General features: G+C 49.4%; 1 protein-coding gene across 17 annotated transcripts in view; it reads left to right on the top strand.

Annotated features, from left to right (window-relative positions):
* The window catches only part of SLC37A1 (solute carrier family 37 member 1), an 82,797-nt gene extending 70,238 nt beyond the window's left edge, over positions 1-12,559 (top strand). For 8 of the 17 annotated variants that reach the window (XM_063640567.1, XM_063640566.1, XM_063640563.1 and 5 more), the window contains one exon: positions 5,947-10,854. In XM_063640567.1, coding sequence (XP_063496637.1) covers positions 5,947-6,212 — 266 coding nt within the window. In that variant the 3' untranslated portion in view covers positions 6,213-10,854. Of the gene's footprint in view, positions 1-5,946; positions 10,941-11,482 lie in introns of those variants that run through there. The other 9 variants (XM_055279809.2, XM_063640570.1, XM_055279808.2 and 6 more) reach the window with 4 other exon arrangements.
* The last annotated feature ends 424 nt before the right edge of the window (positions 12,560-12,983 follow it).

Raw genomic sequence — 12,983 nt, 5'->3', positions numbered from 1 at the left:
GTTCCAATTGCATCTATAACATTGGGTGGGCCGGCTTCTTACTATACGAGCAGATGAGCAGGGGACATCGGCACACAGAGATGGTCATGCATGCCTGGGTGGCTTCAAAGAGATGGGTGTGTGACTAGCTGTGTGTGTCCAGGTTTTCACCCGAGGCAGTGGTTGGCAAACTACAGCCCATGGGCTAACTCAAGTCCACTCATTATTTATTGCCTTCATCTCAAGAAAGGCAGAATCTTATTTAAATTACAGAAAAACTAATTGGTCCAAAAGCATACAGGGTTCTGAGTGTTACCAGCATCATCGAAGCTCTTGAAGATAATTCAGTGGCATATTCTGGAATTTAAAAAGGTGGCAGAATAAGCAAGCCATCCCCTTAGGGAGCAGGCAGGTGGGAGCTGGCAGAGCGCCAGTCTCCTCGCCCATGTGCAGCCTGACAGCACGGCCGTGGCCTTCCCTGAGCCCTTGTATGGGGAGCACCCACAGTGGCTGTGCCTGCCAGGCGAAGATCAGGAGCTGCCACACCTGCCAGGTAAAGATCAGGAGGGTCCTTCCTACATAGGGGACGTAATGGGGGGCTGCCTGGTGTGGCTCTCACAGCTAATAAGGAGGGTCTGGGGTGCCAACCTGGTGTGTCACTTGCTGCGTGGGGGTCTCCAGTAAAGCCGAGTGTTTGCTAGATGAAGGTGGCTCAGTAAACCCAGGTCAGCCAGAACCTGGTGCTGGAGCCTTCCTGCTGGCTCGTGCAGGGAGCTGATGTTGCTCTTGGCTGCCCCTGGCCTTGGTGCCAGCAGGTGGCAACATCACAGCACGTTTCTGGGTGCCCACTGCTGTTTCAGTGATGCAGAATGCAAAGCCCTCCCGCCACATGGCCTCCCTGCTGCTCCTCCGAAGGCCAGGCTGGCCCCTGTGCGGGCGCTTTGCTCTGGCCACGCCCCGTGCCTGGGAAGGTCCCCACAGGTGACCTCGAGCCGCACTCCCTCTTGCCTTGAGTCTTTGCCCAGATATCCTCTCAGCGAGACTTCCTGGGACCACCCTGCTGAGAACACGTGAACCCTTCTAACCTGGCCTCCAGGCCCCTCTCCCAGGTCTGTTCTCCGGAGCGCTCTCCCCATCCGCAGTGGGATTTGGTACACTCCTCTGCTTTGTCTCCTCTGTCTCCTGACACTGGAACGGAAGCTCCAGGAGGACGGGATTTGCCTGCTTCTTTGCTGTATCCCAGTGAACTGAATGAGCTGCTCCCAGACAGTTAGAATCGCAGCCAGGGCCCAGGCAGCTGACTGCACAGTGAGGAGCCAGGCCGGACAGGCCCCAGGCGCCCCTGCCCAGCCCTGGGTGGTGGGAACCCCAGCTCCACACTGCTGCTGCGTTTCCTTGTTCTGCGTTTCCTTGTTCTGGCCTTGTTCTGGGAAGCGGCGGGCAGGGCTGCTGCTGCATTGCCAGGGCTGGCTTTGTGTGATACACAGCCTGGTTCTAAGAAGTGGCGGGCAGGGTGGCCGTTGTCATGTGACACACAGCCTGGTTCTGAGAAGCGGTGGGCAGGGTGGCTGTCGCTCAGAAAGCCACGCTTTGGCTTTTGCTGTTCACCAAAGTGAGACCAGACCAGCCTCGTCTCTGCCCTTCATGTTGGTTCCTTCCTTTCACTGGATCCAGAGGGGCTTTGAGTGTATTGGGTGGCAGCAGTGGTCACCCCTCTGATCTTCTGTCTTGGGCATCTCGGTAGGAAGTCGGGGCACTGCGGGGCTGAGCTCATTTCTGATTGACGTTGTGACTACGCAGCGTTCTCTTGGCCTTGTGCCCCAGTGGCCTGCGGTCTGTGATTCAGTCTGACTCCGCTGTGAAACCCTGTTCTTAAAGCTAACTTGGCGCTCTACTGGCAACCCCAATGGCTGTTTTTAAAAGCAGAGGATCAGCGTAAAAAGAGAGAAGGAAATCATGAGCTAGGTGAAAAAACACATTTTTCTTCATATTCTCAAAATGAGAGGGAAGCAGAAGTGTGTGGCTAAGGGTGGAGACCCTGCATCTGTGAACAGAGGCCACTGCCCACCACTGCCCCCGAGCAGGTGGAGGGAGGCGCAGTTCTGAATGCCTTCGGCCCCTCACAAGGAAGGTGGCACACACACCGGACCCCCTCTGGCCTTCTGTTAACCTGCACCAAGTCCTGACTGTCCGTGGAGCTGCCGGGCCCACCTTGATGGCTGCTGCGTTACACCAGAGGCAGGACCAGGACCCGACTCCTCCAGGCTCCACTGCCCATCAGTGCCTGCTGCCTGCTCAGTAAATGGTCACCATGGAAACGGCGCTCAGGCCTGCCCACCCCCACCACCACGCCTCGGTCATGATTCCTTCCATGAGTGCTGCCCAGCAAGACAAAGTACAGGCTCCAGTGGGAAGGCCACCATGTCAGCCAAGTCCCTTCCCGAGGGAGTTGCCGCATGCTTATTTAGTGCCACTGTCCACTCCTTGGCAGTGACTCGGGTGGAGGCAAAGCATGACTAATCGTAAATCACCCCTGCCTTCTCCCAAGTGCCACACGGTTGGTTGACACGGTGTGCGCCTGGGACCTTCGCAGTGCTTAGAATCGCAGAGGTTGCCGTTTCTGTACATTTCATGCAGAGCAATTAAATAGAGCACTGCATTTTTTTAAGTTAATTTTTATTTATTAAAGTAAAATATAATGTACCTTAGAAGCCAGACAGTCCTACAAGCTTATTATGTTGTACAGCGGCGTTCCGTCCCCCTCCCCAGCCCTCTCTTTCTAGAGGCAGCCAATTTCAGCTGCCTCTCTCCGCTTACCTCCGTATTTGCATGTTTCTTGGTTCATCATCTTAACATCATCAGCTGTGCTTCTCTTACGGAAGAGGGGACCTGGCTCCCTTCCACCCCGACATTGCCTACCCCCCCTCCTCAGTTATACTGGCCATGCTTCTGCCCTTCACTTTCCAGCCAAGAAAGAAACTTTAGTTATGCACCCTCAATAGATACATCTTGTTTTCTCCCAGGTAAGTAAACATCTCATCTTTTCTACATTTCCGACAAAGTTCTTCCTTCCCTGCACCGTGGTCGCCATCCTGCCCTGCCCCACCCCTTTCACACCATCAGCCTCACTCCGCCCACTGCGCAGCTTGGCCCCAGAGCACCTGTCACCACGGTGCTGGGAGTCCCTCCTCTCTTGCCTGCGACACAGCCCTAGCAGTCTAGACCCCTGTTTACCATTCCTGTGGTGGAAACTGTCTCCGCAGCTTCCTGAGTCAGGGGAGGTGGGTTCTGCAAGCTTACAAGTGCGTCATGGCTGGATTCTGCTCTCGCCTGAGGCAATGTGGACGTGGAAACACCTTCTCTTCAGAACCCCCGTCTTCCAGCCCCCATTGCCATCACTGACACGTTCACAGACATTCTGACCCCAGCCTTGCTTTCTGACCCTCTCTTTTTTCTCTTAGAAATCTCCAGGTTCCCTTCCTTACCCCTGGAGCCTTTCTTCATCCACTGTCCTGGGCACCTGGTGGCGCCTTCAGTCTGGAAACAACTGCCCTTCACTTTAGGGGAATTGGGCCCCTATTCGTTTGATAAGTTTTCCTACCATTTTCTGATTTGTTTTTTCTTTCTGGAAAATGTATTAGTCAGATGTAGGCTTTTCTGGATTAATCCTTCAACTTTCCTTTCTTTCTTTCCCTTCCTGCCTGTCTCCCTGTTCTTTCTCATACTTTCTCAGGGAGATTCTTGACTGTATTTTCCACCTTTGTATCGACCATTTTACTTTTCCTGCCATATTTTCAATGTTTACTGATGTTTCTCTGCCCTTTCAGTGCGTCCTGTTTTATTTCATGTTAGACTGAATCATGTGAAATTGATAACAGGTTTTCAGCCACAAAAAAAAGGGGGAGGGGGGAGTGTCCTGAGGTTCAACTTAGTCTTCTGTTGGCTCTCTGGGGGTGCTATGAGCTCTGGGAATGTTCTTCTCCTCCAGGCTCCCTCCTCCCAGCTTGCTTGCTTTCGCATTGGGGCGTTCCCCAGACACAGGGCAGACCTTGGTTGCCCCTTCATCACTTCCCATGGAAGAAGGGGCCCTGCATAGTGGTTTGAAGTCTTTCTGTGGGGACGGTGTGCTGGCTGCTGGTCTCCAGGCAGTGGGACCCTGCGGAACCTGGAGGAGGAGACTCCTTCAGTGCCCAGGGGAGCCTGGGTCCAGCTGCCGACATCCTTGCCATGGCATGGAACCATGGGTGGCTGCTTGGTGGAAGCTGGTGTCTTTCCCCAGATCCCCCGTTGCCTGTTAGGTGAGCATCCCTGTCCTGCACTGGGCTTAGTGTCCCCACGGGTTAAGCTGCGCTCTCCTGCACGGGGCGTCAGGAGGAGTCTCTTTATTAGTGAGGATGAGAAAAGAGACCTGGGATCCGAGGTGCGGCAGAGGGAATGTAGCTCACACTTTGTGATAAAAGACTCAACCCATGCACCCTTTTTCTCTTGCTGACCCCCTTCCCTTCCCCCTGCCTTCCTCCTTCCTTCTTCCTGTCTCTTGTGCTCCGCTGGGCCTCGCTCTGCTCCAGGTGTCCCTGTGCTGTCTCCCTCTGAGGATGCTCAGTGGAGCAGGGAACACTGGAGGCTGTGTTAGCTGTCAGCCCTTCTGTGTCCATCTTCCAAAACTATGTGCCCTTCGGTGGGAGGATTTATCACCTTTAGAAGTTAGTGATGGTGCAGTTCATGTTGCTTGGGGGGTGTGGAGATAACACATGAGTAGCCGACCATGTTTACCTGGAAGTTCTGAGAATAAAAAAAAAAAAAACCATACAATTGCTCCTGGGATTATAAAATAGGAAGTGCACTTTGTGAACACTTGAAAAAAATGAGTGCCTAGGGCATGAAAGACCCTGGTTATCTTACCTCTCAGAGTCGAATGTCAGTTTATAGCTTGGTGCATTCTTCATGCTTTTTCCCATGCATCTACCAAAACAGGCCATCCTACATGTGTATCAGAATTAATTTCAGTCCCTCTTGGTAAAATGCATCAGATGCTACAAAACACATTCTTAAACAGCAGTCCTTGGGCATTTAGGGGGATACTTTATTTTTTTTTCATCTTTTAAAAAAACATTTTGACATAATTTCAGACTTCAAGAAAGTTGCAGAAATAGTTCAAAGAATTCAGACATTTTAGTACATGTGGTTCATCATGCACCCCTCGTGTTTTTACACACACACACATATATGCACACATACATGCATAATTTTTCTGAACCACTTAAGAGTAAGATGCACACATGCTGCCCCTTTACTCATAACTATTCACGTACTTCCTAAAAACAAGGAATTCCATGACAGACCACAGTGCAATGATCAGAATCAGAAAGTGAGCATTGAAAGAATATTAGTATCTACAAATCTTATTCAAATTTTACCCAGTTACGTTTTTATGGCGTAAGAATATCTAAGATTGTGCACTGAATTCAGATTTCCTTACATGTACTCAAGAAAATAATGGGAGTGTTGGATGAAAAGAATGAACATTGCAATGTCAACCCACATTTTTAGGATGGTTCTGGGAAAAGGCTGTACCAGCTTTGCCTTCCCAGTACTGAGGCGTACAGGTGGAGTACCCTTATCTGAAGTGCTTGGGACCAGAAGTGGTTATGTCTTTTTATTTTTTCAGATTGTGGGATATTTGCATTATACTGGTTGAGCATCTCAAATCCCAATTCTGAAATGCCCCAGCGAGCATTTCCTTTGAGTGTCGGCACTCAAAAAGTTACGAATTCTGGAGCATTTTGGATTTCAGGTTTTCAGATTTGAAAGGCTCACCCTACACTAGGCCTTTTACCCGCTCCCAATCTGATAGGTCAGGACGAGGTAGTGTAGTTCCATGTTTTCCTTTCATTGTGAGTGAGGTGTTGAGCCCCATTCTGTGTGGTCTCTAAACAGCACCATGTGTGTCCATTTGCCTGATTTCAGGAGCAGCCCTGGGCCCCCTGCTGGCTGGGCTCCTCTCCCCGTCCGGCTGGAGCAATGTGTTTTACATGCTGATGTGTGCAGATGCCTGTGCCTTACTGGTAAGTCGGCCTATTTTTAGTCCAATCCACCTTGAATGCAGATCTCTGTGGTTGTGGCCAAACACTGGTGGAACTTTCTCCCATGCATTCCTGAGTTGTCAGAGAGGTGTGGGTCTTCCCATCTTTTCTAAATATGCATGGTCTAAAGCTCCTTCTCTCTCTGATTAGAAAAGGTCAGAAACAGAAGCAGGACAGTCTTGCTCTGCAGCCTTGGGCGGGATAGCACAAAGGCCAGGAGCACAGAGCTCTGTGGCTCTGGATCCTGCCTGTCACCTGTCATGTGTGTGACTTGGGCAGGTTTCATAACCTCTGCTCCACAGCTTCCACAGCTTTAAAATGGGCATGATAATGGCACCCAGTGACAAGATTGTTGTGGAATTAAAGCAGATGATACATAGAGCCCGGCCTCCCAGTGGTCATCAGTGTCCTGGTGTCCCTCCTGCAGCCATGCTGTCAGACGGCGGGAGTGGCCCCAACTTCTTTCACCTGAAGGGATGGGAGAGAATAAAGGAGGGAAGAGGTTGCCAGTGCAGACGCCGAGTTGCCTTCTGGCTTCTGCCGCCTTTTCTCTGGGCTCCTGCTTCTGTGCCCTCCTGTGTTGAGAAAGTTTGAGGTTTTCCCCTAGGTAGGGAAGACCAGTGATGATGTCACAGTCACATAGATGTGCACTTGTGAGGGGCGCATACACATCTTTACAAGTCACCTGGCCACAAAGTCCCCAGACCCACAGCCATGCCTCTCCTCTCACTTCAGCAGACAAAACCTTAGGCTGATCCCAATAAAAATGAGTTGAGAATTTTAGAAATATCAACTCAATTAAAGTCTTATATTTTAATTCCAGGAAATTCTAAAACTCAACTTCCCCACCACATACAAAATCAAATACCAACTGTCAACCTATGAATTTACTAGGTTTCAATGGCTGTTCTTTGGATCATCTGTGGGTTTTTTTAATGCCTGAATGTTCTAATGAAGCCTCCAGATGGATTTCCACTAAGTAGCAGTAAAATTCCTGTCATTACAACTGTTCAGAGAATCTGAAATATCTTCTTCAGAAATATCTGGTAATATATATTGAAAATTGTTTTGATGCTTAGCCAAACTCATAAGAAAGTAAAGGAATTCCCCAGGAGCCAGAATTGTAAAGGCAATATAAATACACAATCTCAGGAATCAACGGGTTGGGGTGGTTGTGTCCACACTGGGTAAGAGACAAGGCGTTAGGTTGGCACAAGATGAAGATTTGGAACTGGAGACTTCGTCATAGAGCCAGGACCCTCAAAGAGCCATGCTTGCAGTGAAGGAGTGTACTAGATGATATCTGCACACTGGCACAGGAAGATAATGGGAATCTGCCCATCTTAGCCAGATTATGGGGAAAAAATCTCCCTTGAACATATTTAGCCATAGACCTCTGCACAGTCAGCTTTAATCTTTGAGCTTATATAAATATATTTTAAATGAGCAAAGTTGGTCCTTAGGCAGTGATAATGCAGAAGCAAATAGGGACAAATCTCAACCCTGCAGCATAGGATTTCTGTAGCTAACACCCTACTAAAGATGAGCTCACAATCCAAAATCATGAAACATAAGGAAGCAATCCACTTTGAATGACAGTAACAGACATAAAAAAATGGTGGACTTGGACTCCCCCAAAACTGCAGATAAAAGAGTTATATAAACTAAAAATAAATTTATGCAATGTTACTAATGATATAAGAAAAAGGAACTGACCTCATGAAAAAAGAACAAGACACTATCAAAAAGACAGAGCAGGCTTCAAAAACAACCAAACAGGAGTTATAGAAATGAAAAATGTGATCTTTAGCCTGGAAAAAGACTCAATGGATGGGTTAGAAAAGCAAATTAGATACAGCTGAAGAGAAGATTACTGAAGTGAAATATAGATATGAAGAAATTATCCAGAATTCAGCACAAAAAGATGGAAAATATTAAAGAGAAATTAAATATAAAATGGAGGACCAAATGAGATGGCCTAATATTATCTGAAAGTAATTCCAGAGGAAGATAATAGACTGGATTTGAAGCAATATTTTAAGTGAAAATAGCTGAGAATTTTCCAGATACATGAAAGACAAACATTCTTAGATTCAGAAATCAAATGACTTAGAATTCTGTACCTAGATAAACTTGCATGCAAGAGTAAGGGTGAAGTGAAAACATTTTTAACGAAAGATGCTCCCAGCAAAAATTGCTAAACAATGTATTTAAAGAAGGAAGATAGATCCAGAAGGAAAGTCTGAGATGCAAGGAGAAATGCAAGCAAAAAAAAGTGATATTCCTAAGGATGAATCTAAATGAGTATTGACCATATAAAATAGGGGCCAGCTAACTGTGGCCTATTTTTGTATGATGCTCCAGCTGGGAATGGTTTATATTTTTAAATATGTCTTTAAAAAATCAACAAAAGAATGTGCAACAGAGACCATATGGCTGCAAAGCCTGAAATATTTACTATCTAGACCTTTACAGAAAAAGCTTTCTGACTCTTAGTTTAAAACAACAGCAATAATGACGAATTTGGGCAATATAAAAAAAGAACTGAAATACTGAAAATGTAAGGTACAAGTGGGACAATGAGAGTTCCAGCACACTGCAGTTCTTATATTGTCAAGCCAATAGCAAGAGCATGTATAACCTTCAAGGCAATACAGGGAAATGAAGACTTAATCTAAGAGAACCTAGGGTCAGGGGAAGCATAGAAAAAACAGGGTAAATACAGAAATACAGAGCAACATGGATGAAAATGATCCCAGCAAACCAGCAACACAGGAACAATAAATGAACTAAACTCATCAGTTAGGAGCAGAGATTGTCAGGTTGCTTTTAAAAATACAGGCACTGGTTATTTACAAGAAACACACCTGCTACGCTGGAATTCCGAAAAGACAAAAGTAAAAGAATGGGAAAGTACACGACAGGTAAATAATAACCAGAGGAAGCTGGATTTGCTGCATTGGAAGAAAGAGACCTAAAGTTGAAGCACTTGGGAGATGGGGGCTTGTTGCAGTGGAGAAGGAACTGTACCAGGATGTGCAGCAGGCCCGTGAGCTTGAGTTGGGCTTTTCAAACCTAAGAACTAGACATACCTTTTTCTCTTCACTGATCAACATGCTTTTTGGTATCTTTTCACCAAAATAGACAAGTGTTTCCTCCCAATTCTGGGGCTGAGAACCTCCATGATCTGAGCAGGTGTCCTGGGGGGCCGGAGGGCACCATGCTTCCTGCCTCACAACGCACACTGATGGCCAGCTCCGGGGCCTGCAGGACTGCCAACATCACTGCCTCAGCCTTGGCTCCTCTCCGGACCCAGAGCTTTAACTCCATGCCCTGGAGACTCAGGTCTCCAGTGCGTGTCGCCTGGGCTCCTGGAGTTGGCAGGGCCCCTCCTTGTTGGTCATTCTTGCATGCGTGAGCCAAACACGTGGGCATGTTTTGAAATTGGATCTCTGTTCTTCAGAACTGTTATCATTTACAGTTCATCCCATACCCACAGATAACACTTGCTACTACATTCTTCATCTTTTTCTCTCTCTTAATGATCGGCTTTTCATAATCATAGGCCTCTTCGGGCTAGCACTTTTCATACATCACACTTGGCAGGATGTAGATGTGGGTAAGGTACCGGCTCAAACAACAAGCCTGTGCCGATAGTTGGAGCTAGAGGTTCAGATTCACACAGATGGATTTATTTAACAAAAATCTTGCTATTGCCACCAGCACTATTGTTAGTACCTGCCGTGTTCCCACGACCTTTACCACCTAATTGTCGCAAACACCTTTCATGCACCAAGCAGAGCAGCTGGATTCATCTTATCTGTAGGAGGGGCCCCTGTTCTCTCCAGCTTGAACTCACTTCATACAAGGGACTCCTAAGCTCCTACTTGAACCATAAGCACCTAAGGAAATAGAAGAGTTTCTGCCTTCTAGAGCTCTGACCTGAGGCTTGGGGGTGGGGCCATGTGTTTGGTTTTTAAGTAGCCCCTCGAGACCCTCCAGCACCCCTTCCCTGCCTCCCCTGGACCAGTGATCCACCCTGGGTCTGAGGGCATCTGCTGCCTCTAAGAATGAGGGGCCACGTCCAGGGAGAGCCCTCCTGTGGGCTGATGTCACACTTGGGGAGAGAGTGGATCCACACTGGAAAATGCACTAGTTAAACTGGAGGTAGCACAATCATTTGTCTGGATTTGCGGGCTGGCGTTGAGCCCTCGAACATGTGAAGGGCACGGAGTTAAAGCTCTAGGTCCAGAGAGGAGCCAAGGCTGAGGCAGTGATGTTGGTGGAAAGCCCTGGGCCCTGGCCAGGCCTGGCCTCCAAGGGGCTCCCAGTGGGGTGCAGCTGTCCTATGACAGCCTCTTCAGACCCCGGGGTGGCATCAGAGGAGACGCTAACCTGGCTTTAGAGTCGCCTGAGAAGCTCACAGGTCCACCCCCTGGGCCACCAGCATTATGGTCCTCTTGTCTTTATTTTCTTTTTCCCCCTGTGGACACTTTATGATTGGATTAATTTTATTCTAAACATGACTTGAACCCAGAAGTGTTTCAGGCTGCATCTTTCCCAAAAGCCTTGTTCTCAGGGCAACTCCTGGTTCTTCGTGGGCCCTCATCAGACAGCCCTGCCCACAGGAGCCACGGCCTCGGGCTGAGCATGCCGGCCCCACTGCTCTTGCAGGGAGGTGACCCCAGGGAAGGTGCTGTGGGGAGAGAGCCACCTGCCCAGGCCTTGCAGGCCAGGTCCTCACGGTGCCCACAGCGCGGGCCGCCCTGTGCCTGCTCCAGTAACAGGTGGGCTCACCTTTGTTTTGGTGCAGTTCCTGATCCGCCTCATACACAAGGAGCTGAGCTGCCCAGGGTCGGCTACGGGGGACCAAGTTCCGTAAGTCCCACTTGGGCCCTGTCTCCGTGCGTGAAAGCCGGCTCCAGGGCGCCTTCTGTCCTATCTGCCTTCCCCACCTGGCTTTCCCTAAAAGAAAGAAAACGTGTGGCTTATCGTTTCACGGCACGCCACCTTCAGTCTTGCTTTTTCTTTTCTAATAAATACCTCTGTTTGGATGGGTTAGTGGTAATCTCTCCTCAAACCGTCAGTGGAAGATGTGAAGGAATTGCCGTCTTTGGCATTCTGTTGGAGCTGCAGCCCCTCGAGCTCTCCTTGCCTTCCTGCTCGCCCCCTTCTCCCTCCCTCCTCTTTTCCCTCCCCTCCTTGGTTCTCCCTCTCACTCCTTCCTGGCCCCCAGGAGGCTGTGGGAAAGGTGCAAGGGTTTATCCAGTGTCCAGCACCCCTGCAGGAGAGGAGGTGGCTCCCCGCTGGGCCGGGAGGGCAGCTGGCTCCCCATGGGATTTGCGCATGGTGTGTGAGGTTCAGCATCTCTTGCGGAGCCACTGCTGGCTGTTAGAGCAGCTCTTCTTTCATCCTTTCAGATTTAAGGAACAGTGACACCCCACCCCCAGTCCCGTGGAGGGGGTCTGGGCCCTCCCTTCACAACTGCCTTTCAAGGACAGTTCAGACAAAGGACCCTGCATGGAAAGAGCGACCTCCCTTTGCCTTTTGCACATGCACCTGGAAAAGACACAGAAGCCAACCTGAGAACTCCTGGTGCTATTTTAAAGGATACATAGAGCTGAACAGCAGTGAGAAAAGTCTGCAGGAACTGCTGCCTGAGCCGAGCCAGAGGACGGAAGACCCGGCTGGCCCTGGCCTCGCAGGCGTGTGCGCATGCAGCCACCCAAATGCATGTGTGACAGCAAGGCCGGGAGAGTGGGGGGTGCACAGGTAGCCCCGACCCTCTCAGGCATTTCAGCCACAGAACATCAACGTGAGCGAGGGCCACACTTGCTGTGGCTTCAGAGAACCTGTATGTGCCGTGTGGAAAAACAGGACACCAGAGCCCACGAGACAGTGCCGGCCAGCAGAGAAGCAGAGAGCCAGTGCCACACGACATCAAGAAGGCCGACAACCAGGTCGGAAACCAAGCCGGAGCTCAGACCCACCACATCAACCCAGAGGCTTTTCCAGCACCCACGATGTTCCGGACTGACCTGAAAACTAATTGTCGAGAAGCCAGGGGTGAGGAGGCAGGAAGCACCTCTGGTTGGAGGCACCCAGGCGTGCTAGCCACAGAGCGCCCCGAAGTCACCGTCATCCCAGCCCCTGGCCTTCCTGCTGCCCTCCGGGGCCACGGCGCTGCTGTTCAGCTCAGGCACAGGGGCACGGCGGAGGCTTGGGAAGCGGCCTCCCCACCAGCACTGGGATTGGCGGGTCCAAGCCCAGCAACTGGCTTCGCTCCACAACACACACCACACCTGGGACTGTTTTTAATACATAGCAACAGAGTGGGTTATTTATTTAAGATGTGTATTGTGTCATATGAAGTGTAAGAAACAGAAATGGCATTTTGTTATTAAGACAAACTCCGATTGTTCTCTGGCCGTTGTTTTCAGTTGTGTCTAGCAAAATACTTACCTGCCCTTTGAAATAAAATGTTTTTGTTAAAAAAATCTCAGAACACTCAGAGAATGGTGATGATTTCTGCCCACATTTCCATTATGCTAAAAAAGGGAACTTCCAAATCGTGTTGTGTGTTTTGGGTTTTCTCAGGTTTGGACACATTCAGGTTTCTCAGGTTTGGACACATATTGGGAAAAGACCATTTCCAGCAGAAAAGGGGTCTACCTCTCGGTCCCTTGTTTGCACAGAAGGCCAAGCTGAAGTAAACAGCCATCTGGATATTTTATAAATCACACAGTTTAAAGAATATCCTAAGATTTGTCCTTGACGAGGAGATGTCACACCCCGTGGCAGTGGGGGAAGGTGCTGACCTTGGGAACTACATGGTGGGGTCCAGGCTTTCAAACGTCCTCAGAATGCTGACCGTCCAGGTGTGCATGGTGCGGGCTTCCTCCGGATGGAGTGCTGTGGAAG

Source organism: Symphalangus syndactylus, chromosome 5 (genome assembly GCF_028878055.3).
Source record: "Symphalangus syndactylus isolate Jambi chromosome 5, NHGRI_mSymSyn1-v2.1_pri, whole genome shotgun sequence".
Taxonomy (NCBI): Eukaryota; Metazoa; Chordata; class Mammalia; order Primates; family Hylobatidae; genus Symphalangus; species Symphalangus syndactylus.
Note: the sequence above shows the minus strand (reverse complement) of the source record. Positions and strands in the feature narration are given on the sequence as shown.